Genomic DNA, 26,177 nt, shown 5'->3' with positions numbered 1-26,177 from the left:
TGCCATTTTAATACATTCATTTACAGTCAGATAACTCCTAAAAGAGGAAGTAACCCACTGCTGACATTTTGACAATTGAAAATTGAGGCATGTTGACCATAAAGCTCACGTATATTTCTGTCAGGTTGCCAGCTACCAGTTTGACCTCAGTTCATTTGCAAACGTTTCCTGTTACCCCAGGTTCTATACTCTCTGTTTCTCACAGTAATAATGTACTTTAACTGTTGTTTAGCATAATTTTTGACTAGCAAATCGTTTTAAAACAAAAGCCCTATGAAATGTTCCCTCCCTAAAATCAGCTACAATAAAAAGAGCTCTGAAAACAGTGTAGAGAAAAGGCTTTAGTTCTGTAAAACGTTTGTATTTTAACTAAATTATGCTTAATTGACATGAAATTCAATAAAGATCTCAGGAAATGCTGCTAACATTTGGAAATGAAGCCATCATTTGTCTTCCTTAGAAAGAAATTAAGCGTTAACATTTTAGATTGAATGCATTACTAAAGACATAATGGTAACACATGATATTAAACAGCTGAAAGTTTAAAAGGTTGTTGCATGTGTTGAGAAGGATAAAGGTGGCAAAACTTTTAAATAAGTATGACATTTATGACGGATGCTCGCAATATTTTACAAGTACAAACTTTGTGGCCCAGTCAGCACAAGTAACATTTCTCTGTTCTTAATTAAAATAAATCATTTGACTAAAATCCACTGGTCTTACTGTCCCAACGAGCCTGCAGATAAACGGGGAAGTTGGCGAAATGGTGCCGTGGCTGCAGGTATTTACATGTCTGAATTACCAAAACAAAGCCACCTACTCTTTGTTGTTACTCTGATGAACAGAGGTGTCAGGTGACTTTAGTGAGCAGACACAACCCACCTCCTTTAACACACCCAGCTGAGCGGGACCGGACAAGCTGGATCACAGCCGCCCAACCACACCTCTTTAACTGTTTTCACTGTTTATCCCTGGGTTACTAAAATAGCTGCACAAGGGACAATATAACATATTGTGCACATGAGTTAACACTTGGTAGCTAATAATAGATTCCTTGTTATTGTAGCTCCACAGGCTCCTCTTTTACCCCTTTTCCTGAAAGCAACTCATTTTGGTACTTTAAATGCTAATGAGGCACTTCACACCCCGCCCTCCTCCCCGTTCGGCCATTTTTGTAGTTTGATAACAGAGATGCAATTAGCGCAGAAACTCTTTATTCTCAAATTGATTAAAAGATGTCAACAACAGAAGAATTGTCCATCCAGCCTTATATGTTTGAGCCAGAGTCTGACCCAGAGCCAGACCCAGAGCGAGAACAGAAGGTCACGATGTCACTGCTATCAAAACAATGGCCAGGACGTCATATCAACACACAATAAATTCATTTCGAAAATAACGTTTGTTGTCATTTTAGCGTTATTTGCAGCTTACTTCTTTGCTGTGTCCGTCGTTTCCACATAGCCTACAGAGGGAACTGACCCCTTAATCAAATGAAGTCTTTGGGCAAATCCTTCTTGATACTGGCGGAGGTTGCTGAAGAACTCATCCTTGAAGTGTGTCACGCAGACAAAGAGGAATTTCCCTGCTGATGTGGGTACATTTCCATGAAAAATAAAATTTAAACTGGTACTTTGAAGAGGTTCTGATACTAGTGGACAGTAAAATGAATTGTGTGGGTTAATACACTCAACAACCAAACATTTAGACTTATCCACTTTCAGCTTCGACATACTTGGACGCCAAAATCTCAGCGACAAATAAAAATGCCGGATTCGCAAAAGTGCTTTACTGGGAGTTCATGACCTTGTTTAGCAGCAAATACTGTGACATAATAATTAAAAAAATTTAATAAGGAATTGAGAAAACAGAACAGATAGAAAAATATGAAGCCGAACAGAATATAAAAATATCTGCATTGGAGAGACTAAATTCAACTTTCCTGCACTCCTACAGACTCCAAGTACACAACAAAAATGTATTTAAGGGCTAAAAAAGTGGATTTTGCATGACATGTCCTTTAAGTTCAAACATACAGAGCTTCTGCTGCTGTTGTATATGAGTTCTAATTGGAAATTAGGCTTTATGCAGAACAGTGAAATTTTTGTTTTACAAACACTAAATCTTTTTCATCTGTGGTGTTACCCATAAAGCATCTTGCTATCAATGCACAGCCTGTTCAGCTTAAATGTACAACATGAATTTATATGTGTTGTTTTTGCCGGTAAAGTTTTACAACTGAAAACAAGATCAAAAAAATTAGTAATTTCATATTACATCAAATTAACCTTTCTTTATGTACATTTTTTTTTTTTTTTTGTACTTTCTGGCATTTCTGTTCAGTTTGTCGGCCCATTCTTCCTTACACCTTTTCAACTCTGGTCGATAATTTTCTGTGGGACTGAGACTGGCCCCTCTAAAACAAAAAATTTCAGGTCCTTTATGATTTTAAAATACTGTAACTCCCCTAATTGTTCATAAAATTATATGATCTAGGTATTATTTATGGACAGGAACAAAAGGGACAAGTTAAAGAAGAAGCACTGTGAGAAAGGACAAGAGTATTAAATAAAACAAATGTTGCAAGTCTTTATGGCATGTTCTCTTCAATTCATAATAGGAACATTAATAATACACCAATAAACTAATAGGGCGGGGTTAGGAGGGTAATCAGCTGTTTTTAGGGGCGGCTTTTGCACGCCTTTGGTGACGATACTTTCGGCCCCATGCAGCACTGATCCGGCCCTGTTGTGGTCCATAAACGCATTAAAACGGATTTACAAACGTTTTGTTAAAGTTGTCAGAACATTATTGATTCATTTTGTCTTTAAATTAATCCATGTAGTCCAGGGGTTTCAAATGTGGGACTAACACACAAGAAAAAGCTGAGCCCCACCCACACCGTCAGACCCAACCTTCTACAGGTGTCACAACCATGTTCTTTCCACTATTGCAGCCGTGGAGAAGAGGGTGACTCTAACTGACACGCTTGTCTGAGTCAGCCTCTCAACTTCCCTGATCCAGCGTGTCCGTGGGGCCGTGGAAAGTTCCCAGAGGTTTGCTGGCCAGAGTTGGTGTGGGGGAGTGAGGAGGAGCTCCGAGAGCGCCACAGCCGATCTGCGGCTCTTTCTCACGGTGCTGTGCGGGCTCTGAGGTCCCGGTATGGCGGCCGTGAAGGCTCTGCAGCAGTGGTGCCGGATCCAGTGTGAGGGCTACCGGGATGTGTCCATCACCAACATGACCACGTCCTTCAGGGACGGCCTGGCTTTCTGCGCCCTCATCCACAAACACAGATCCGACCTCATGTAAGTAGCGCTTTAACCCAGAAAGCAGGAACTCTGCGAGATGTGCCGTGTTCGGGTATAAAACTCATTGCAGGATCTGTCTGCGCTGTTTGCTGCTCAAACATCAGCTGCAGTTTTACTTTCAGCTTTATGGCAGATTTAAGAAGTTATTTTCGAGGGAGCAAACCTCTTAAGTCTGGGTCTGTGGAGAAGTCTGGAGAAAACGTTCAGCTGTGGACTCAGTGGATCTCAGGGTTCAAAGGGACTTGTGATGTGCTGAAGGTTCTGCAGAATAGTTCCTTGAGATCTTCCTCAGAGATTAAACAGAATAACTATAGTGATCATGGTGAAATAATGTCTATTGGAAATATTACAGAGAATAAAAGAAGGATATTTCAATGAATTATATAATTAAAACTTTAATAATTTTCAATACAGAAAGTAAAACGTGTATGGCCTAAATTCATTAAATACAGAATCATATATTTCAAGTGTTTATTTCTGTTTTATTTGGATTATTATGGCTCACAGCTAATTATTTCTAATTCTAAAAATCAGAAAATTTGAAGATTATCAAGATCCCATAGTCTGGAGGAAGAGTGGACAGAATCCACATTGCTTGAAGTCCAGTGGGAAGTTTCCACAGTCAGTGATGATTTGGGCTTCCATGTCATCTGCTGGTGCTGGTCCATTGTGTTCTGTAAAGTCCACAGTCAACGCACCCATCTACCAGGATATTTTGGAGCTCATGATGCTTTCTTCAGCTGACAGGTTTATAGACACGCTTCATTTTCTAGCAGGGCTTGGTGCCTACCCTTGCTGCCAAAGGGACAAATACTGATTTAATGACAATGACAATTACTGTACTTGATTGGCCAGCAAACTCTCTTGACCTAAACCAATCAGAGAAACTATGGAGCTTTGTCAAGAGTAAGATGAGAGACACCAGAGGCAACAAAGAAAATGACATATACAGGGGTTGGACAATGAAACGGAAACACCTTGTTTTATACCACAATAATTTATTAGTATGTTATAGGGCCTCCTTTTGCGGCCAATACAGCATCAATTCGTCTTGGGAATGACATATACAAGTCCTGCACAGTGGTCAGAGGGATTTTAAGCCATTCTTCTTGCAGGATTGTTGCCAGGTCACTACGTGATACTGGTGGAGGAAAACGTTTCCTGACTCGCTCCTCCAAAACACCCCAAAGTGGCTCAATAATATTTAGATCTGGAGACTGTGCAGGCCATGGGAGATGTTCAACTTCACTTTCATGTTCATCAAACCAATCTTTCACCAGTCTTGCTGTGTGTATTGGTGCATTGTCATCCTGATACACGGCACCGCCTTTAGGATACAATGTTTGAACCATTGGATGCACATGGTCCTCAAGAATGGTTCGGTAGTCCTTGGCAGTGACGCACCCATCTAGCACAAGTATTGGGCCAAGGGAATGCCATGATATGGCAGCCCAGTTCTGGTGGAAACAGGAGAGTTGAGGTGCACATTTAATTCTGCCATGATTTGGGCAGCCGTGGTTTTATGTTTTTTGGATACAATCCGGGTTAGCACCCGAACATCCCTTTCAGACAGCTTCCTCTTGGGTCCACAGTTAATCCTGTTGGATGTGGTTGGTCCTTCTTGGTGGTATGCTGACATTACCCTGGATACCGTGGCTCTTGATACATCACGAAGACTTGCTGTCTTGGTCACAGATGCGCCAGCAAGACGTGCACCAACAATTTGTCCTCTTTTGAACTCTGGTATGTCACCCATAATGTTGTGTGCATTTCAATATTTTGAGCAAAACTGTGCTCTTACCCTGCTAATTGAACCTTCACACTCTGCTCTTACTGGTGCAATGTGCAATCAATGAAGACTGGCTACCAGGCTGGTCCAATTTAGCCATGAAACCTCCCACACTAAAATGACAGGTGTTTCAGTTTCATTGTCCAACCCCTGTAGAGCTGAGATACACAAGAAAACCTGATACTGTTCAGAGAGATCTCAGTGTAAAATAATATTCAAGGTTAAACAGAGCCTTAAATCTTCACAGCAGAATGGTCAGATTATAAATTGTTTACTTTGTATAAGACAGGATTTTATCCACTTAAAGGCTCTAGTATTAGTACTTTTTATTAGTACTTATCATTTATCTGTCCTATTTGATCCTTGAGGTACTTACAGTTAGCCGTTTTTTATTAACTGCTTTATAAACAAAGTATGCGCTCCTAGGAAACATACGATGACAGGTTTGAAAAGTACCTAAAAAGCAATCGGTATCCAAATAAAAGTTTTTGTAAAAGCTTCAGGAAGCTTGGAGAAAAACTTTAAAATTCGGCCTTATGGGAAGCTAAATGTAACTTCTGCAGTGTTGTGCATGTCTCACATTTTTCTCTTGTGTTTATCTTTGGAGAAAAAAACCAAAAAAAAAATCTAGTCAGCTCTTGATTGTGAAGAAATTTTTGAATACAAGCAGCTTTCACCAGGGGAGAAATATGTAAATATTATCATTGGTAGTTCTGATGTTTCTTTAACAGCACCATCCTATCAAACACAGATAAAACTGATCCAGTATTCTCCATCCCGGTTTCTACCACTGGCTAGACCACAGTATTGTGGCACATTTAATTTTAGATTTATTTGGAGCTCTAAACAGTGATTAAATGCATTGCTGGAGTTGCTCAACAACGGGCTTCATGCTGACAGAGCTTTGTCTTGGTTTCAGTTTTGCAGCATGGGATTAGTGACAGAGCAGTCAGCTAATCAGACTCACTCACCCTGTCATGTCAGGTCAAAGTGAAGAAACTATGCATGACTAAACAACACATGTCACTGCTCCAAAACTAATAAAGGTAGCTGGGAAAGTTTGATGTCATGTTTTTTTTTCTTACTTTCTATGTTGCAGTGATTTTAATTCCCTGAAGAAGGAAGATGTCTACGAGAACAACAAGTTGGTAAGACGTTTTGTTAACATGTTACTAGGTTTTTACCTCTGGCTGACCTGTTTTTCAGGTAAATATTTTGGCTTGTATTGCAGCAGCTCCAACAATCCTGACAATCACATAAAAAATCCCTCCTATCATTATTTTTAGGTGAATCCAGTAAGTGCTGTTGCAGTGAAATAATGTTTTTGCTTGAAGGTCCAAGGTGCAAACAACTGTGCGAAGAAATGATCTCTGTCATAAAGGATGGTCCAATGTTTTATATACAAAGGGAGATAATAAAGGAAGCACTGTAGCTTATAGATAGTTTCAACAGCTCTTATCATGGCTGCCCCTCCTTTTCCTGTCATTTCACTCACTTAGGAAGCTACTTAGCAAAAGTGACTTTTGGAAAGGCCCCTGAAGAAGTATTTGGCTTTATAAGTAGTGGCTCTGGTCCAGCCTTTTGAATAACAATAAAGTATTTTAACATATATTTGGTGGAGTATGTTTTGTACATATTTCCTTAATCAAAGATATCTTCACTTTTTGTTTTGAACCAACAACAAAAATCTGTTGATTGAGCTTTCAGTCACTTACCAATAGCCCAAAGAACTAAGTTAATTACAAATAGTAGCAGCTTATTTTTCTAACCAAAGACCATGATAACAGATGACACCCCTTATCTGGGTAGGTTGTGTTTTCGGCTTGTACTTGGAAATTTGATTTTTCAAGTTTCCAGTGGATAATCCAACAATAATGCACTCGAAAGTTGAACTTTCTACGTGGAACGCCAACCCTACTATGGCTGCTGCGCATGTGAAAGTTGCAGCCATAATTTACTTGTAAAACTGACTGTTTATATCTAAAAACAAAAACAACAGCACACATGAAGAACTTTACAACCTCAATTTGCGAACATGTTTGAACCCATAAAATGGGGGAAATACATTGTTATCGATCGAACAGCCCATCTCGGGGCCAATGCAGGACTGGCAGCCTGAGGGCTGCTAAGCGAGGCCATTCAAACCTAACATTTTTGCCCTTGGACTGGTTGACGTACCTGGAGAAACTAGAATGTGCAAAACAGCCCCTGCTGAGATTTAAACCCAGCATCTTCTCTCCCTCACCAGCATGCAGCCCTATAAATTGTCTTGTGAAATACATCATTAAATATCTTCCTGTCATGTTCCAGCCCATCATCACCTCTAAACTGATCTGAACATTTTTAACCAGGCTATACTGTCAATGTGGGCAATCTGATTCTGGCTGCATTGTTTATTTGTGAACTGTGTAAAACAAAAAGGGGCTAAAGGTGAACCATGGAAAACATCTGCTGCTCTTAAGTGAAAGAGATTTATAGCTCATAGATTTTTCTGTAAACCAGTTCAGTTAGTGAAACCGTTTCAGGATGCTTGCAGGACAAATCAACAAACGAATGAACTGAGCTTTAAAGGCTCCTCTGATGATCTGATTACGCCAAAAATCTGGTGGTCACTGGCTTGCCTCAGCTTGTTTTGGTTCAATAACTGGTGAATGTCAACTCTCGAATTGCTAAACTACTGTTCCTCACTGCCTTTCGTTCTGCATGAGCTGTGAAGAAAACATGCTGTGAGATGTTTTTAATAACAGGCAAGCAGGAACAAATTTCTTTCTGAAGATGAGAAACCATGATCACATTTATACTCATTTCTAGTTTGCTGATTAAACATAATTTTTATTTGCAGGCCTTTAAGGTTGCAGAAGAACAACTGGGAATTCCAGCTCTACTGGACGCAGAAGACATGGTGGCTCTTAGGGTTCCCGACCGCCTCAGTATCTTGACGTATGTCTCTCAGTACTACAACTACTTCCATGGACGCTCCCCTAGTGAGTTATAATGCTGCTTTATCTTTTCCATCTACATTTTTGTCCGGTTTTATTTCATTCCATTCTTCTCACGTCTGCATGCAGTTGGCGGTATGGCGGGCATAAAGCGTCCAGCTGAAACCATCAGCAATGAACCTCCTGGGAAGAAGAACCAGGCGGTGACTGCCAAGGTGTTTCCAGGGTCGAAACCCGCTAGAGAGAACAGTCCTCCTCGCTCTGCAAACATTACAAAGCCATCTCCTTCACCTAAACAGATCAGAAATTCAATGCAAGTAAAGGTGAATATTTCATGCCGCATCAGGAAGCCGCAAGACTGATGTCTTCCTTTTAAAGTCTAAAAGGATGTATCTTTTGAAAGTTAATTACTGACAACAAATGTTAAAAAGCAAAATTGTAGGTGACATCTATTCAAAATGATGTATTTAACTACAGATAAAAGATTTGTTGCTTTGCCTTTTGGCATCAGATAAAAAAATCCATTTCCAAATAAGTAGATCCACATTGCTGTTAGTCAGTCTTCAGAAAATCTTATCCTTGGCCATTGTCGTTTTTCTGTCTTTTAGGATGCTCATGTAGAGAAATCTCATCAAGCAGGAACGTTAAGCAACAAATGTGTGTCATGTGACAAACACGTTCACCTGGTGCAGCGACATCTAGTGGAGGGAAAGCTGTATCACAGGAACTGTGCAAAGTAAGGACACTAATGGGAGAATGCATTACTGAATTTTATTTTAATCACAATAAATATAATACTTGATGAAATGGAAAAAGCTTAGGAAGTCCAGAATGGAGGTTAAGTTGTTTTGTATTTAAAGTGTAGATAAGGAACATTCTACAAAATAGTTAATATTAGTAAACTAATTATCTTCTAGCTGTATTTTATTCTCATACTTTAATACCAGAGCCACTGGTGGTACTCAGGATGCCTTTAGTTGGGATCAGAAGACACGTTGACACATTTATTTGCTAAATATGTATGAACAACCAGACGGCACTAAAAGCACCATCAGCTGGAAAGATGAGTTGTTTAAGCACATTGATCTTTCTTTCATCAACTCGGAAAAGAGGGAGACTGGAATACTCCCAGTATAAACTGGCTAGGATGACATTAAACCAGCAAGAGGAGCTGGTGGTTGTTTAAGTTGCGCTCCATTTTGAAGTCAAAATTTGGATCTGGGAATGATCTCCAACCCAACTAAACCTTGTTCCCCTTCTAGGTTAAAATCCAGTGGTATTTTCACCTTGTACTCAGCAAAGAGCAGTGCTACTGTTAGCATTTAAATGTCATTAACAGTTTTGATTTATCCACAGCATCTTAATTGGATTTAAGTCTAAACTTTGACTAGGCCAATCCAAAACCTTTGGTTTTTTTAACCATTCAGAGGTGGAATTGTTTGGATCGTTGTCCCTCTGCATTCCCCAAGTGTGTTTGAACTTATAATCACAAACTGCTGGCTGAACATTCTCCTTCAGGATTTTCTGGTAGAGAACAGAATTAACCCCCAGATCATTACTACCGCCGCCATGTTTGACTTTAGAGGTAACTGGACTCAGACCTACGAAAATGTCTCATTTGTGTCTCGTCTGTCCACATACCATTTTCCCAACAGTCTTTGGGATCGTCAAGTTTTGTTAAGAAATGTGAGACAAGCTTTTGTCTTGTTTTTTTGTCAGCAATGATTTTTGCTTTGGAATTCATAACATAGATACCTATTTTCTCAGTCTCTTTCTCTTTGTTGAATCGAGAACACTAACTTTAACTGTGGCATGTAAGTTTTGCAGTGCATTAGTTGTTGCTCAGGGTTCTTTGTGACCTCCAGGAGGAGTTATCAATGCTCTCTTGGAGTGAGTTTGATGGGACAGCCACTCATGGCAAGTTCTTTGTTTTCTCCATTTGTGGATAATGGCCCCTTACATAGGTTAGTTTGAGTTGCGAAGCCCTAGAAATGGCTTTGTTACCTTTTCCAGACGGATAGATGTCAGTGACTTTGTTTTTCATCTGTTCTTGAACCTCTTTAGGTCAGATCATGACGTGTTGCATTTTGAGATATTTTGTCCTACTTCATGTCCTACTAATGGTCGTATTCAAGTGATAATCAGGGCTTGGTGTAGCTTGTGAAATGAAACCAAACAAAATGTGCTTACAGATAATTTGGAATTGGTGTAATTATTCTTCCACATTTGGCCAGGTCCCTTCATAAATTCATTTGAAATCTGCTTTTTGTATTCATTCAGGTTAGCATTGTCTGAAGTTTAAATGGGTTTCATGATCTAAAACATTTACAAAACAGAAGAAATCAAAGGGAAAAACAGTTTTCATAGCGCCGTTCGTCAGCTCAGATAGAATTTCTTCGATAAAACCATGTTTTCTTCTATGTATTTCAGGTTGCTTTCAACAAACACAAGCTCTCTGTTTCGTGATCTCCCCACAAACACCCAGGTTTCCAAATTCAGTCCCCAACCTGATCTCCCTAAACCTGCCAAAGATACTGCGGCTAACACACCGTCCAAACTGGGACTGACGTGGCTCACTGAGAAGCCCAACTCTCCTCCAAACAGCTCCAGTTCATTTTCTGCCTCACCTTCTTCCCAGCCTGCATCAGCTCCAGCTTCTGCTGTTAAAAAAAGCCCAACAGTTTCTGTATCCAAACCAGCTGCACCAAGTGGCTCTACCTTTACGACCAGCATCAGCACCAAGCCCACGGCTCCTCCTCAAACCTCTGTCACTGCGTCTAAGACGTGGGAGTCCAAGATGAAGTTTTTACAATCCGATTCCACGACTAACCATGATGAGAAAAAGACATCAGTCTTTAGTACAACTGTGAATAAAGGTCAGACCGTGAATAGTAAGGGGCAGGAGATGTCGCCAGGGCAGAGTGTAACTGTGGTCGTCAATGTTAAAGATGTAGATAAAGGTGGGGTTGCAGCCAAAACAACTGCTGCTGGTAGCAAAGTGAGCACAAACGCTAAAGAGTATGATAATAAGACAAAAGCATCAGCAGCAGCCCTCATCTCCAAGAAACTGACTGAGAACAACAACAACAACAGCAAGCCATCCTGGACAAATGTATCTCTGAGAAAAACTGATAAGTAAGTCCAATTAAGGAAGAATTATCCTTTCTTCTGCTGAAGTCTGACCTCTACTTGTAAAGAATGGCATTGAATGACTCTATTTTTTTGTATTCAGACCTCAGCATCAAGAGGAGACACCGAAGAAGGAAACGGGAGGTGTCAGGGGAAGGGTGAAGCTGAAAGCAGACCCATCTCTTCTGGCTGATCTGCAGATTCCAGAGCCTGAAAAGCCTGTTACCAGCTCAATCAGTTGGAGCGGAGGCGCAGACAAGACTCCTGACAGGGGAGGCTTAAAACCTCCCAAAACCTCCCCCAACACATCAGGTTAGACACATTCCCTCATATATTGGTCAATGATTTATTCTCATCTCATATCCTCTCATCTCTTCTTACATGGCAGTCTAAATGTTATTTTCAGGGTACCGGTTGTATTTTGTATGTGAAAAGTAACAAAGTTTATTAGTACTAAGCACTTTATGAGGCGACTCATATAAAATGGAAGCTAAATGAGACTCCAAAACATCCTTAACTGACGTGTTTATTTGTATAGCAACATACATACACTATATATATAGTACAATGTGCTTTACAGCAAAACCGTTTCTGTACGTGACAGGTTTTTAGGCAGTTGGTTCCAGAGCTGAGGACCATAGAAACAAAATGCTGCTTTCCCTGTGTTGTTCTGGTCCTGGGACCACAGAATAAAAAAGTATTTACTGGGGGGCCCAACATTGTTCAGACCAGACCAGCACCAATCTTCGCAAGCCACACGGCTGCCTGACTGTCTTTTTCTTTCTGAATTGAGGCTGGTATAAACATCATTACAATAATCTACTGAAATTCAAATCATGCATCTGTTTTTATGTTTAGATAGAAAACTCTTTTTTGGCAATGTTTTTAAGGTGGTGGCTGGCAGATTCAGTGACAGAATTTTTGTGGTTGTTAAACTTCAGGTCTGAATCCATAATGACACCTCAGGGTTTTAGCAGGTTCTGTGGTCTTCAGCCTAATCGAGTCTAGTTAAGTGCTGATTACTAACCTGTATCGGAGGTGGCAGGGGGGCTTGAGGATGCGGCAGTCCCGGCCCACGGTTACGAAGGGGCCCACGCCGCCCACCGCCAAACTGATGGTGAAAACAACAAAAATTAAAGTCGGAAAGTCGGTCTCTTACTGCTCTATTTGTAAGGATATACAGTAAGTGTAAAAAACAGGGAAATATCAGTCCAGATCAGATTGTTTCTGAAATAAGATTAAGCGGTAATGTGACCATGTTGCTGAAATAGCCTATCAGCAGTGCTAGATTATCAGCGGTTGGCTGCTGAAATAGCACAAGTTGTGCTGCGCAACTCATCCTAATCCACACTCTCTCCATTTTGCCCTTTGCTCTCCGTTTGTTTGTACGTAATATCTGACTGTTTGCAAAGCAAATTGAGTCTCTTTGTAATCTATGATTATGTTTCATTTATTTTTGATGGTTCAAAGTGTGTTGCTTTTTATTTTTCGAAGCTAAAGCCATTCATTCAGGCCCTTTTTGGTAGCGACCAAATACAGCTCAGATCCATGTCAGATCCGTAACGTGAATTCTTAACAAGTGAAATAGCCAAAAAGCTATAAGGCCCACTACAAGTCCCCGCCCCCTTTGCAGTGTGACACTGGCTCCACGTCTGTCACTAACCTTTAATTTTTGGGAACAAAATCATGACTTCTGCCTTTCAGCATTATTTTGGGAAAATTCAGACACTATCCACTTATAAATATTATGGACACTGACTCTGTGACTGTATTGGAAGATGGACGTGTGGTGACCCAGAATAAAACTGTTTATCATCTGCATAGATTTGATAAGAGCTGTTGTAGTACTCACTAGTCTCAGCTAGTGGGATCCTATGGATATTGAATAAAAGTGGCCTGAGAGTGGAGCCTTGAGGAATCCCACATGATCTTTGTTTGTTCAAATGAATAATTGCCCAAATAACATAAACTAGTCCTTGCCAAATGGGATCTGAACCAGTTTAGCATAGCACCAGAATAGCCCGTCCACTTTTCTATTCTATCTATCAGGGTTAACACATGATTAACACATCACTGAGATTCAGTAAATCAAGACAGAAGTTTTTTATCCATCACCGTTAGGATGAATGTCATTTAAATGCATTGTACAATCTTGGTATTGAATATTATTTTTGGGCTTTTAATGATTTATTTGAACAGTTTTGTTTTCCAAGGTGGAATGATTATATGGTTACATCTCAATAAATTGGAAAATGTGTTCCGAAGAGGTTCCTTTTGTCAGATTAAAAGTACCTTTTTGAAAATAACATATAAAAACCCTTTAGGGAGGTATTAAACACTTTTCATTCAGCCCACATTTCTGTATTGAAAAAGTTTTAATATTCTAATTGTCTAAGAACTTAAATGTAGTTTTTTTTAATTAGCTTTAAGTGGAAAATCAAAATTAACAGAAACAGAGGCTTGATAACATCAGTCCTAAATTAATCTATATAATGTGTCTCACTAAGGGAATTGAGTCACTGGAAAAAATTTACTTTTCAATAGCATTCTAATTTATTGAGATGCATCTGTACAATGTGCAAAAGCAATGATTTTTACTTAGTTCTTTGAATTTATTGTGATTTTTCTCAAATTCACGCAGGGTCAAAATTACTCCTACAGACTCAAATACAGGGGTTGGACAATGAAACTGAAACACCTGTCATTTTAGTGTGGGAGGTTTCATGGCTAAATTGGACCAGCCTGGTAGCCAGTCTTTATTGATTGCACATTGCACCAGTAAGAGCAGAGTGTGAAGGTTCAATTAGCAGGGTAAGAGCACAGTTTTGCTCAAAATATTGAAATGCACACAACATTATAGGTGACATACCAGAGTTCAAAAGAGGACAAATTGTTGGTGCACGTCTTGCTGGCGCATCTGTGACCAAGACAGCAAGTCTGTGTGATGTATCAAGAGCCACGGTATCCAGGGTAATGTCAGCATACCACCAAGAAGGACGAACCACATCCAACAGGATTAACTGTGAACGCAAGAGGAAGCTGTCTGAAAGGGATGTTCGGGTGCTAACCTGGATTGTATCCAAAAAACAAAAAACGACGGCTGCCCAAATCACGGCAGAATTAAGTGTGCACCTCAACTCTCCTGTCTCCACCAGAACTGTCCATTGGGAGCTCCACAGGGTCAATATACACGGCCGGGCTACTATAGCCAAACCTTTGGTCACTCATGCCAATGCCAAACGTTGGTTTCAATGGTGCAAGGAGCACAAATCTTGGGCTGTGGACAATGTGAAACATGTATTGTTCTCTGATGAGTCCACCTTTACTGTTTTCCCCACATCCGGGAGAGTTACGGTGTGGAGAAGCCCCAAAGAAGCGTACCACCCAGACTGTTACATGCCCAGAGTGAAGCATGGGGGTGGATCAGTGATGGTTTGGGCAGTCATATCATGACATTCCCTTGGCCCAATACTTGTGCTAGATGGGCGCGTCACTGCCAAGGACTACCGAACCATTCTTGAGGACAATGTGCATCCAATGGTTCAAACATTGTATCCTAAAGGCGGTGCCGTGTATCAGGATGACAATGCAACAATACACACAGCAAGACTGGTGAAAGATTGGTTTGATGAACATTAAAGTGAAGTTGAACATCTCCCATGGCCTGCACAGTCACCAGATCTAAATATTATTGAGCCACTTTGGGGTGTTTTGGTGGAGCGAGTCAGGAAACGTTTTCCTCCACCAGTATCACGTAGTGACCTGGCCACTATCCTGCAAGAAGAATGGCTTAAAATCCCTCTGACCACTGTGCAGGACTTGTATATGTCATTCCCAAGATGAACTGACGCTGTATTGGCCGCAAAAGGAGGCCCTACATCATACTAATAAATTATTGTGGTCTAAAACCAAGTGTTTCAGTTTCATTGTCCAACCCCTGTATATACATACACCCTCACTAATCTTACACCCCACTAATCCTTGGAAAGTTTCACCTCAGCCAAACATTTTCTATAGCTACCCTCAACCTTCTGCCACAGTCTAGAATCGGTAGAGTAAATTTTAACTGTTCCTTATTTCCTGCTATGGATCAGGCTTTCATTTGAGGGTGGTGAAAGAAAGCTATTTTTGTTTTTTAGCTAGTGAAGCTTTCAGTACAGTTGTATTGAAAAAAGCCTTTTTGAAGCTTTTCAAATCAGATATTGATGGGGACATCTGCTGGTCAAAGTTAGGAAAGGCACCATGTTGCAAAATGTGCCACAACCAACCAGCACATGCATGTCATCGAAACAAAAATGAATTGATTTGGAAGTGAATAAATAAATAAACATAATAAGTAAATAAATCAGAATAAGAAACAAAGGAGATTCAAAATAAATTCAAATAAATAATTATGTGATTAATTTTAAAGCAACAAAGAACAGATAAAGTGCTTACAGGGAGGGAACAATGCTTTAAAAGTTTAAAACTTGGATAGATGCATTGCTCAGAAATATTTGTATTTATAGATAAGTATTTGTATTGTATAGTCAGCGATAGTGGATTTAAAAACTTTTTATTATGGATAGTAATGGAACTTGTAGATTGGTCAGGGGAGCATTAATTGGTGTGTATTTGGTGCTTGTGTGAAATCATGCACTTAGTTAGTGGTCCAAATATTTTCACTTGGGTTGAGGTCTATTCCAGAAGCTTCATGTTAGACTGCTTTTTCAGGATCTCAAACTAGTTTTCATGTAAGTTTGTGATCATTGTCTTGTTGGAACAGACAACTCTGTCTGTTCCAACAAGACAATGGAGGAAGTGGGGGTACTTTTTTCCATGCACTGGTAGTTTCAAAGACCCCCAGCATGATGCCACCACCACCATGCTTGACAATTAACAGTGGTTTTAGTTTTGAAATTATTTTGACTCCTCCAATCATGCTTCTTCTCATTGGTGGCAGTCAGCTTAATCTCTGTTTCATGACTATAACATCTTTACCCAGAAAGATGTCAGCAGCTTTAAATTTCCCATGGTGCCAAGACGAGTGGTCAAATATCCAACCAGAATTCTTCCTCATGTTTGTGGGTACTAAAAGCATGTGGCCCAGAAGAAACTTGCAAAGTACGGAGCCCGCGAAGGGACATGGTGTGATTTTTTTCTCTTTTGTGTTGCTCGCAATACTTTGTGCGTTCTTACGCAATAGTCTTTGCGATATCTCGCAATACTTTGTGGGGATAGCTTCCAAACCAGACAACTGCAAAAATAGAACAAACGCTACACCTGTTTTGGGGACTTATTGAGTTTTATTTTGCAATCGGCCTTAAATAAAAGGATATTCAATCAGACGTAAAGACAGTTATTATCTACGGAGCCTGCGAGGGGGTGATGGGGGGTATTGCGAGCCAATGCAAAAGTATTGCGTGGGGACGCAAAAGAAAAAAAAAATCCCCCCATGTTCCTTCGCGGGCTCCGTAGACCAAATGTGGAACAACAATAAATTCGAACTTGCACCACCAAATCTTTTTTTTTTTTATAATTGCAGTCTTACCCCTTTCACATTTCTCTACACCTGCAAAAGTTTGAAAAAAATCAGATTCTTGTCCTCAGTGGGAAGAGTAGTCCTCTTGCAATTCTGGGTTCGATTCCAGCTGGTCTGATCTACTGTATCAGTGCATGAATCTGTGTGCAACTGGGTAAATGTAGCTCTAGTGTAAAACTCTTTGAGTGATCGGTATTACTGGAAAGGCGCTATATAAATTCAGTCCATTTACCATTTACTGCAAATCTTAAATTATGTGGACCATAAATTCCCAATATCTCTGTGCTGGAGGGGTCTATACATTGTTCAGCTGATGCAGAGTTTGAAGAAACATACATTGATTATTTATTTTAATGATATTAGAGGCTTGAGTCCTCTATGTATTGGTAAGCCATATGTGTGATGAAGGAACATGACAAGAAGGATAAAAAAAAAAGACATTTATTTTTTTCCCCTTTTGTTCTTTTTGCAGTGTCAGAAAATGCGTCTCCTACAGACTGGAGGTCAAAGCTCAAGCCTATCTCCAAAGAAACCAAGTAAGAGTTATTTTATTGACTGACATTTTGTATGAGATGTTTTTGTCTTGGTAACTTCTATCCTCTGTTGGCCCAATTCCCTCTTGTTCTAACAACAGGGAGTGTTTGTACATAGGCGGGCTCTCAGCATATTGACATGGAGCATTAATTGTTGGAGATCTTTTTTCCCTCCTCATGTCTTGTCCATCCTGCTATCCCTCCTGTCTTCCATCCATCTCTCCAAACATCCCTACCACAGGAAGCGTTAACCTGCTGCTCGTCCAAATGGTTCAGACATCATTTGTGGTCAGACCTCTCAGTCTCTCCTCTTCCGCCACATGCATGTCGGCCCCAAATGGTGTCAGGACTGAGTGGAGTTTTCTGCGGTGCAACATATGTTCCTGAGAAATCCCCTCCCTACCTTACCTTTTGCTTTGCCTTCATAAATCAAAGCTAAGGACTGTATCAGAACAGGGATGGATAGAAGCAGATGAAATTAGGTTGATTAAATTCTCAGTTTCTTTGCCAAATTTTAACCTTTTCTGTTCACAGACCAACAGGTCCTCCCCAGTCTCCCCCTAAAATGTGGAGTAATGGAGCCACAAAACCTTCAGAGCCCTCTGTTTGCTCTCCTGCGATCAGCGCTAGCAGTTCTTTACCTACGCCTGCATCAGAGGGTAACAGCATAGTCAACTACAATGAGATTTTACTTAATTATATTATAAAGCAGAGAAATGTCAATGTAACACTTATATTTGGAATTTTATCTCTTTCTTTTCAGGATTTCAGAATGGTTCGAAAGAGCAAATTACGAATGGGACCAAGTCAGAGTCAAAGAATTCTAAGGTATCGGCCTTAAGACATCCAATGCTCCCAACAATGCAAGCAAGGAAAAAACAAACAAACTTCAGCCAAAAAAGGAAACAAGCCAAAAAGCAAAAAGGCAGAAGAAAAACAAAGAAAGAAAAAAAACAGCTTTAAATACTTAGCAAGCTAAGATGAGAAAACAACTGAATACTGAAACAGGGGAAACGGGGATGCTCAGATATTCTGTTCAACTACCTCATGTACAGCCATGCTGTTGATAAACTAATACATGTTTCCAGGTTTTGTGATGTTACTGCAAAATTCCTATTTACCAAAGGAAGAGATCACTCAAATCAGCTTTATTACAACCTTAACAAGGCAGAACAGTTTTACAATGTTGATGACCGTGGACATAAACAGAACATCTGTAAATACTCAGCAGTTCACAATTCACATGTGTCATTTGGTTCCCTTATGCTTGTCAATATCTTATCTGTTCTCACACCATTTAAGAAAAAAATCTGAGTTCAATTTTATACCATTAAAATTGTGAGGCACGTGGAAAAGATGCATGTGTTAAATCTTTCAGATTTTTTAAACTTTGCACAAAACTCTTATTTGAATTTATTTGTAGTATATGCTATATCTGATTAGCAAGAGTTTGATCTCTATCACACCTGTTTGAACACCATGTAACTGTCTGTTAAATGATCAGTTTGTTTTCTAAAAATTTCACCCCTACTTTTATTGTAATTTCTTTCTAAAACCAACTTTTCCGGCACTAGTGGCCTTTATTCAATGTAATCAGACAGGAAGAGCGAGGAGGAGGGAAAACATGCAGCAAATATCCCAAGGGCCAACAGCCTTTGTAGATTTGGGGTGTTTGCTCTATCTCTATGCCTTGCCCTGCATCATTTAAATTCAGATTTAGACAATAAACTATAAATAACTTGGTACCCAATATTAAACTTTGTGGAACACCACAACAAATTTTTTTAAAAGTTTGATCCTGTTGAAATGTAAGTTTTTCAAGATGCAGCAAATAATGTTTAGTGTAAAGTGCTTCATGTAAATGAATAGGCATGCCCTGAAAAGGTTTATCAACACCAGTTATATTTAAGCTAAGCTCCTTCTCATCTATAGATGCTTGGATTTTCTTGTGTTTGTCCTTTTTCAAGTTAGTAAAAAACGTCAGTAGAGCAGTTAAAATAAAAAAGCCGGAATAAACAAGTCAATTATGAGGACAGTTTCAATGTTACAAAGTTATTTTGTTGTCTCCATGTTTAGGTCCACATTTTCCGATTAATATTGTGTGCCCTTGTTTGCTTATGTATGCAACGTCTGCAGACAAAGCCAGGTTACATTCCTAAAGAGGAAATCATGAAAGAACTTAAGGAGATTGAAGAAAATTTGAATGAACTGGAAAGGGTAGGAGTGGAGATGGAGTTGAAGCTGCGCAAGAGCGAGGAAGGTGGGATAAAGGCTGTCGGAATACACATTTAGATGGTTATAAAGGGAGATTTAAGGGAAGGAGTGTGTCTCTGATTAAATGTGTGTGTTGTGTGACAGAGGGCGACGATGATGCTCTGACGGACGGGCTTATGGTTGACTGGTTCAGCCTGATCAGAAACAAGCAGGTCGCCATGCGTCGTGAGTCAGAGCTCGTGTATATGTGAGTACACACACACACATACACCCACACACGCGTTAAAAAACAAGGGGTTTTCAGTCATTAGTGGAACAGACTTGTGGCCAGACGGTCGACAGTTTGAGTTCCCAGTGGCTGCCCTCCTCCATCCCACAGTGAGGAACAAGGCAGATGAGCCCCCCACTGACCACACTGAACAAACAGAAGTTAGAATCAAGATGATGTTTAGAATAACAAATTTACGACCTTGGAGATACTAGACATCATCAGAATTTCTGGAAACTAACCAGTACTTTCAATTCAATTCAGTTTATTTATATAGCGCCAATTCACAACACATGTTGTCTCAAGGCACTTCTCAAAAGTCAGGTTCATACATTCCAATTAATCCTAACCATTGAACAGTGCAGTCTTTCATTGTCCGATGAGCTAACCCCTCCCTCCTACTTCCCTATGTCTAAAGGGATTGCTCAATCCAGCTCTCCATCCAACGGGTCCGGACTTCCCTAAACCTGAAAGATCTTACTAACCAGGTTCAGTTATTTATTCAAATTGGATAAAAAGTTTTTCTGTCTAAGGAAACCCAGCAGATTGCATCCAGTCAGTGACTTGCAGCATTCACTCCTCCTGGATGAGCATGTAGAGACAGTGGACAGTCACTGGCGTTGACTTTGCAGCAATCCCTCATACTGAACATGCATGTAGCGACAGTGGAGAGGAAGAACTCCCTTTTAACAGCAACCTCTTAGAAGAACTTGGAACAAAAATGTATTGTTCATACCAGATCCAGATACGACATTTAATACACAAGGATCTGTTCTATTGTAGCACTGAAAGGCTCATAGTAGAAGAATATATTATTAATATTGCAGAGCTTGTAATAATCTCAGTAGGGACCCAAGCAGAGACTGGTTCCAGGGCACATTAATCTACTTGGAAAAAAATAGAGCTGCCTTCACTCGGGATTAAGATCATCTTGTGGTCTCCCGTGTCTTCAAGACCATTTGAAAGATACTGGATTGTTACAATGTGAATGCAAGCATGACTACTGCATTCACAGCTTCTGGCACAGATGAGGCTTCTTTCCGAGTTATTCTACCACAGTGCTACCTCATGAAGATGATACTGCAGAATTCGCGGTATCATCAGAATTCAGGTTAAAATATTTGTGCAAAAACGTTTGCTTGGAGGTGTACTGAAACATACCACAGAAACTATACAGCAACTGTACAGAAAACACCTAACATGCTTTCTGTCAAGCTACTAATCACTGAGAGCTGATCGCACTGAAGATCTGAAGCCTGCTTGCACTTTATCCTTGTCCTCCTCCCTTTTTATTGCAAAAAACGATACGAGGGCTTCTTTTTCCCCGTGTGAGACATACATTTAGCATTTGAACTGCAGGGGAAAGAACTTTCTCTGTCTCCCAGCAACCTCCCAAAATGGGCAATTTGGAGGTGTGTGGTACAATTTCTTCTTTTATAAGGAGTGTTGATTATTTTTTAAAGCTGCTTGGAGAGATACTTTTTGTTGCAGCGAGATCAGAGACCATTTTGGATGATTTAGAACGTCATGTTGTGTTTTTAGTGTGTTGTTAATGAAGGATAACTGTAAACACGGTCTGAAAGCAAATCTCTAACCCCACAACTGTTGTCATACCTACTTAATATGAAAATTATCACAAAAAATTAAAGGATGTTTATATTAGAGTAGTTAATATAACCGCTCATTAATGACAGGCCATGGTTGAAATGATTTGCCATTTAATTTAAGTGAACTTGTTTTTTTTTTTTTTGTTTCTCTTATCTGCAGAGCAAGAACTCAGGATCTGGAGGAAGAGCAACCGAGTGTGGAGCAGGAGCTCAGGAGACTGATGGAGAAACCAGGTGATGTCTTTAGAGAAATGGGTTCAGTACAGCGTAGAGTAAAATCCCGAGCTTTGGTGTCCAACTAAAATCTTTTCGTGTCTGCAGAACACTTAAAAACTATCCGGGACAGAGAGAGAGAAAAGCAGCTCATGGAAAAACTGATAGGGATTGTCAATGATAGAAACGCTATTGTTGAAGGTCTGGATGAGGACAGGCTGAGGTATGTTTTCCTTTTATGAAATTGTATATTGAAGCTTACATTAAGGACATGATTTAGAAGATGAATATGATCCTGTTTTCACGTTTTAAGCTCCGCAAGCATATCTTTTCAGAACAGCTTTGTTACTTTTTAAATTGGCAACTACAACATGTTGCAAATCTCCTCATACCACTTGAACTTTTTCAGATTTTGTCACATTATAACCTCCAACGTGCATTTCTAGGGTTGTACTGTATAGGATCAACAAAGAGTAGTGCATAACTAAAGTGGAAGGATTTTAAAATGCTTTTTAAAATGTTTTATGAATAAAAAAAACATGAAAACTGGGTCAGGGATAAAACTGTGGAGAAGTTTAGATCATAGTTGGTTTGTAAAACAGAACCCCCGGAAAGCTGCTGGTCCGGATTCTGTCTCACCAGCCAGCCTGAAGCACTGCGCTGATCAGCTGTCTCCAGTCTTCACAGACATTTTTAACACCTCACTGGAGACATGTCATGTGCCAGCCTGCTTCAAGTCCTCCACCATCGTCCCTGTTCCCAAGAAGCCAAGGACCACAGGGCTTAATGACTTCAGACCCGTCGCCCTGACCTCTGTGGTGATGAAGTCCTTTGAGCGCCTTGTGCTCTCACACCTAAAAGACATCACCGACCCCCTCCTGGACCCCCTGCAGTTTGCCTACAGAGCCAACAGGTCTGTAGATGATGCAGTCAACCTAGCCCTTCACTTCATCCTCCGGCACCTGGACTCCACAGGAACCTACGCCAGGATCCTGTTTGTGGATTTCAGCTCTGCCTTCAACACCATCGTCCCAGTTCTGCTACAGGAGAAGCTCTCCCAGCTGAGTGTGCCCGACTCAACCTGCAGGTGGATCACTGACTTCCTGTCTGACAGGAAGCAGCGCGTGAGGCTGGGGAAGCACGTCTCTGACTCCCTGACCATCAGCACCGGTTCCCCCCAAGGCTGTGTTCTCTCTCCTCTGCTCTTCTCCCTGTACACCAACAGCTGCACCTCCAGTCACCAGTCTGTCAAGCTTCTGAAGTTTGTGGACGACACCACCCTGATCGGACTCATCTCTGATGGTGACGAGTCTGCGTACAGATGGGAGGTGGACCATCTGTTGGACTGGTGCAGCCAGAACAACCTTGAGCTCAACGCTCTAAAGACAGTGGAGATGGTTGTGGACTTCAGGCAGAACCCAGCACCACCTGCCCCCATCACCCTCTGTGACTCCACAATTGACACTGTGGAATCTTTCTGCTTCCTGGGAACCATCATCTCCCAGGATCTCAAGTGGGAGCCAAACATCAGCTCCCTCATCAAGAAAGCCCAGCAGAGGATGTTCTTCCTGCGGCAGCTGAAGAAATTCAACCTGCCAAAGACTATGATCTACACAGCCATCATTGAGTCCATCCTCACCTCCTCCATCACCATCTGGTACGCCGCTGCTACAGCCAAGGATAAGGGCAGGCTGCAGCGTGTCATTCGGTCTGCTGAGAAGGTGATTGGCTGCAGTCTACTGTCGCTCCAGGAACTGTACACCTCCAGGACCCTGAAGCGGGCAGGGAAGATTCTGGCTGATCCCTCCCACCCCAGTCACAGACTCTTTGAGACTCTCCCCTCTGGCAGGAGGCTGCGGTCCATCCGGACCAAAACCTCACGCCACAAGAACAGTTTTTTCCCATCTGCCACCAGCCTGGTTAACAAAGCCCGGAAACCACCCTGACACTCCCCCCCCCCCCCCCCTTTTTGCTGACAGGACACCTGTAACCTGTAACTCTATGCGTTACATTAACGCTCAGCTTGGACTCCTGCTTTACTTGCACAATGATCACCTGCACTGTTGTATTGCTCTTGCATCTTATACTGCTCTATACTTACTCTCACTCACTTAAAACTGTGCACATATATTTATATTATATTGTAGATATGTTTATACTGTTTAATTTGTATTGTATTGCACTGACTACGCCAAAACAAATTCCTTGTATGTCCAAAAACGTACTTGGCAATAAAGCTTTTCTGATTCTGATTCTGAATAAACTTTGTTAGAGATATTGTACTGTTAAACACCCTTCAATCCAGCATTTACAAATGAAAACTATGGAGCATCTGCAAACCTGCAAAGAAAGAACTGTCAATCTCAACGGTAAGCCGGGCAAGGAGAGCGTCAGTTAATTAGAAGCATCCACGGTATCTCTGGAGGGGCTGAAGAGATCTGCAGCTCAGATGAGACCATCTGTTGACATGACAACTATTGATTTACTCCAAAAGCCTGGCCTTGATGGAAGACCAGCAAATAGGATGGAGAGAAGGAAAGAGCTGTTAAAAGAAAGCCATAAGAAGTCACGCTTGCCACAAGCAATGTAGGAACATATCAAACATGTGGAAGAAGGTTCTCTGGTCTGATTAAACCAAATTTAAATGTTGTGAAAGTTAACACTGCACATGAACCCCGAACAGATAACCCTGCACCATGTTTCATTTGGAAGTATAATGCTGTGGGAAACCTGACAGAGTTGATGGAAAGATGGATGGAGATGCATAGAGGGCAATCCTGGAATACCTGAAACTTTGATTTGAAAACTGACGTGTAGACGTTCTCCATCCAATCTCACTTGAGATATTCTCCCAATATGATTGGGTGAAAGGTTTGGGTCTCTGGATGTTCAAAGCTGTTGGAAACATACCCCTAAAACACCTGCTGCTGTAATTGCAGAGAAAAGAGGGGTTGTACTTTATCCTTCACAAACACAATGTTTTCTCACTGCTATGAGCTGTTTTTAAACTTTGTTTGCTCTTTGTGCTTGATTTATGTATTTATTTATTTTTCACAGGGAGGAGGAGGAGGATGAGGAGCTAAACAAGATGATGATGAGTTTCAGTGAGTGTCTCCATCACCTCCACCACCCCCCTCTCTCCATTATGCTCATTACTGATCAAAACCTAACTGTCACTGTGACTTAGTTGGCTTCTAAATGAACAAATAACAGATTTCCATCGTGCACACGTCTAACTGAAGTGGATAAAACTTGTGAAAGTTTGTCTGTGGAAACATTTTCAAGGGAGCTACCGGGGGATGTTTTCATCTAATTTGATTTAATGTCTGCTAATGGAAGAAGCATCAAAAACAAAAAGGCTTTCTCTGCATCTTTGTTAGACAAATGGTTAATGCACCCGGTTAATTTGACCCTTTAAAATCTCTGTCGGTCATTTGCAATTCATGATTGGGAAAGCAGAGCTAAAATTGAGGAGATTTATTGAAAATAAGTGAAAGGTCAGCGAGTAAATGCTGAACGTGGGCTAATGATTAGCCATTTAACTTTAATGTATTCACAGAGTTAATGCCAAACTTTCAGTATTTATTTATATATATTTTACTCTGTGTAAAGTCCTATTTTGGTCTTGTTTTCTCTTTTTCTCCCAGACATAAAGAAGGACAAGACCAAGAGAAAGTCTCAGAAATTCAAACTGTTCAGCTGGGGAAACAAGAAGGAAGCATGACGATACTGGAAATGCACACCACCATGTTTTTGTCCCATGTTTCTGCTGCTTTCTGTCGATGTGCTCAGCCTGTGATTCACAGGATGATGGCAACACTGCCTGTGTGTGTGTGGGAGAGTGGTGATCGTCAGCGGTTCTTAAAAAATGCTCTTTCCTCTGTCAACTGCATCACTCATGATCTGGTATTACTCCTGCCTGTTGGTGGAACACGAACGCACACACACACACACACACACACACACACACACACACACACACACACACACACACACACACACACACACTCTTGTTTTGCTATATGTAGTGAGGACCATGTGTTGACTCCCATTGATTTTCAGTCATTTTCAACCCTTTCTATGCCCTAACCCTGACAATAACCCTAAACCTGACCATTACCAGTGCATGCCTAACCCTAACCTTAACCTTAACTCAATTCACATCTTAGTCCTAAACCTAACCGTTAGCAAAATAGGTCGTGAGGACCAGCAAAATGTCCTCACTTTGGTACAAACGGTCCTCAATTTGATGGTGAAATCGTGAAAATGGTTCTCACTCTGATGCCAAGACAGGAACACACACACACACACACACACACACACACTCTTGTTTTGCTATATGTAGTGAGGACCATGTGTTGACTCCCATTGACTTCCATTGATTTTCAGTCATTTTCAACCCTTTCTATGACCTAACCCTGACAATAACCCTAAACCTAACCATTACCAGTGCATGCCTAACCCTAACCTTAACCTAAAGTCAATTCACACCTTAGTCCTAAACCTAACCGTTAGCAAAATAGGTCGTGAGGACCAGCAAAATGTCCTCACTTTGGTACAAACGGTCCTCAATTTGATGGTGAAATCGGGAAAATGGTTCTCACTGTGATGCCAAGACAGGAACACACACACACACACACAACTGAGCGGTCCTCACTT

The 26,177-nt window shown here is 40.8% G+C and overlaps 1 protein-coding gene across 1 annotated transcript; it reads left to right on the top strand.

Annotated features, from left to right (window-relative positions):
* Positions 1-2,849: 2,849 nt before the first annotated feature.
* LOC124867932 (MICAL-like protein 2) lies at positions 2,850-25,558 on the top strand. Its single transcript, XM_047364638.1, has 16 exons — positions 2,850-3,302; positions 6,194-6,242; positions 7,937-8,078; positions 8,163-8,356; positions 8,642-8,769; positions 10,464-11,168; positions 11,266-11,474; positions 17,156-17,219; positions 17,751-17,875; positions 17,980-18,044; positions 19,353-19,476; positions 19,575-19,677; positions 21,466-21,539; positions 21,627-21,741; positions 24,576-24,622; positions 25,166-25,558. The coding sequence occupies exons 1-16, from the start codon at positions 3,160-3,162 to the stop codon at positions 25,240-25,242; spliced, it is 2,364 nt and encodes a 787-aa protein (XP_047220594.1). The 5' UTR covers positions 2,850-3,159; the 3' UTR covers positions 25,243-25,558.
* The last annotated feature ends 619 nt before the right edge of the window (positions 25,559-26,177 follow it).

Source organism: Girardinichthys multiradiatus, chromosome 5, assembly GCF_021462225.1.
Source record: "Girardinichthys multiradiatus isolate DD_20200921_A chromosome 5, DD_fGirMul_XY1, whole genome shotgun sequence".
In the NCBI taxonomy this organism is placed as follows: Eukaryota; Metazoa; Chordata; class Actinopteri; order Cyprinodontiformes; family Goodeidae; genus Girardinichthys; species Girardinichthys multiradiatus.
The sequence above is the reverse complement of the archived record's forward strand: the minus strand, read 5'-3'. Positions and strand labels throughout refer to the sequence as shown.